The sequence below is a fragment of the Poecilia latipinna genome, unplaced genomic scaffold (assembly GCF_001443285.1).
Source record: "Poecilia latipinna isolate Pla-1442-1.1 unplaced genomic scaffold, P_latipinna-1.0 Scaffold1924, whole genome shotgun sequence".
In the NCBI taxonomy this organism is placed as follows: Eukaryota; Metazoa; Chordata; class Actinopteri; order Cyprinodontiformes; family Poeciliidae; genus Poecilia; species Poecilia latipinna.
This window is the reverse complement of record NW_015114540.1, coordinates 28,462-30,218: the sequence shown is the minus strand read 5'-3', so window position 1 is coordinate 30,218 and position 1,757 is coordinate 28,462. Positions and strand designations below refer to the sequence as shown.

Genomic DNA, 1,757 nt, shown 5'->3' with positions numbered 1-1,757 from the left:
GTAGTACCTGCAGTACCTGAAGTACCTGCAGTACCTGAAGTACACATGGACTTGTCTTCGTGCTGCTGGTACAACTGTGTGTTGTTTGTTGCCCCCTTCTTGCCCTTTGTTGCCCTCCGTTGCCTGTATCTGACCCTGTGTGTCTCCAGGGTGCGCGGCGCCGGCACCGCGGCCGTCAACCTGAGCCTGGTTGCGTCCGGCTGCGTGGAGGCCTACTATGAGATGGGGATGCACGTCTGGGACATTGCTGCCGGATCTTTGCTGGTTCTGGAGGCCGGAGGAGTTGTGATGGATGTGGACGGTGAGGACGCCGCGGCACGCCATGTTCCGCCACTGCTACCGCCGCCGCCTCACATGTCTGTCTCTGGCTAGGTGGAGACGCGGACCTGATGTCCAGGAGGATCTTGGCGGCCAACAACCGCAGCGTGGCGCTTCAGCTGGTGGAGCATATCGCCCCCTACAGGCCGGACAGAGACGACGCGCCGCGGATCGCCCCCGAGGGGCCGGTCAGAGATGACCTGCCGCCTGCTGCCTCTGATTAAACGGTCCAGCCAGAACACAGAGTCCGAGTCTTTATTCTGCCCAGCAGGTTCTGCTCAACAGAACCACCTCTGACCCATTCATCAGCTGCTTCCCACCTCCCAGCAACAGAACCGACAGACGAATCGACTTGTGCGTACGCATAAGGGCTGAAACGATTCCTGGAGTGGTTCGAGTCCCTCGAAGCTTCGTTAGTTTATGTTTTATCATTTAGCGCGCCGTGTTCCGGCCGGAACATTATTTGCGTTGCGCGGAGCTCTGACTTCCGCCTCTGAGTTGTTGACGAAAGCTAAGTGTTGGCTGCACAACATTCAATTTTCAAGTTCGGCCCGTGGGGATTTTACTGATTGGTGATAATTCCGGGTTTTCATCGTTTTCGGGGACCAATAAACTTCCTTAAATAACCGGAGCGATCCGGGAGTCCGGCAGCCTTTCTGCTCCGGAGCTGCTGGTTCAGAGCTGAGGAGGATTTCTACAGGTAGAGACTGAACACGGCGGGCGGCTTTAGATACGTAGCCTTTACTGAAAATACCGGAACATAAACTTCATATCATCCCGGTCGCAACAAATGGGTGGCGAAGCGCATCGTGACGTTACTGACCTGTAGATGTTTCTGTGTGGATGAATGCAGGAGTCAAATCCCGTCGCCAACATGAACACAAACGATATAAATGTCTGGGCGAGGTGAGAGTTCATCTATTAAACTGACTGAAGATGAATACATAAACAGAAAGCTGGAGTTTAGACATTTCTTTATAATAGCCTGCCTCTTTATTATTAAATTTAATGTAATTTCAGATCTTTGTATAATTTTTCTTCAGGTTAACTTAGAGAGTGAGCTGTTATTGTTACCGGTTAACAGTGTTGTGGTACTCGAAATTGGTCTTGGTCTCGAGACTGGTCTTAAGACCATTTTCTGATGATCTCGGTCTCGGCCTCTGAGGACTCGGCATTTTATTTCAAGACCAGTCTAGACCGCAACTGTGAAAATACCACTAAACGTGCAGCACACTGTTCAGTTTATTTGTTAACATCTTTGTTTTCAGTGGATGCAAAATGCACCGATTAAAATCCAATCAACTACGTGTTTCTGTTTCTCCCCCCTCCCCTCCCCACCTTTCACTCGCACGCGGCGCTCTGAGACATGCGCAGTTGTTTTCTCTCAGCGGTAGAAAATGTCTAATCGTCAGTAATGGAATATCGCTGCATAAATAGTA

The 1,757-nt window shown here is 50.8% G+C and overlaps 1 protein-coding gene across 1 annotated transcript in view; it reads left to right on the top strand.

Annotated features, from left to right (window-relative positions):
• Positions 1 to 557, top strand: part of LOC106935190 (inositol monophosphatase 1-like) — a 15,230-nt gene extending 14,673 nt beyond the window's left edge. The window contains exons 8-9 of the mRNA XM_015015543.1: positions 150 to 301; positions 373 to 557. Coding sequence (XP_014871029.1) covers positions 150 to 301; positions 373 to 542 — 322 coding nt within the window. The 3' untranslated portion in view covers positions 543 to 557. The remainder of the gene's footprint in view (positions 1 to 149; positions 302 to 372) is intronic.
• Positions 558 to 1,757: the final 1,200 nt, after the last annotated feature.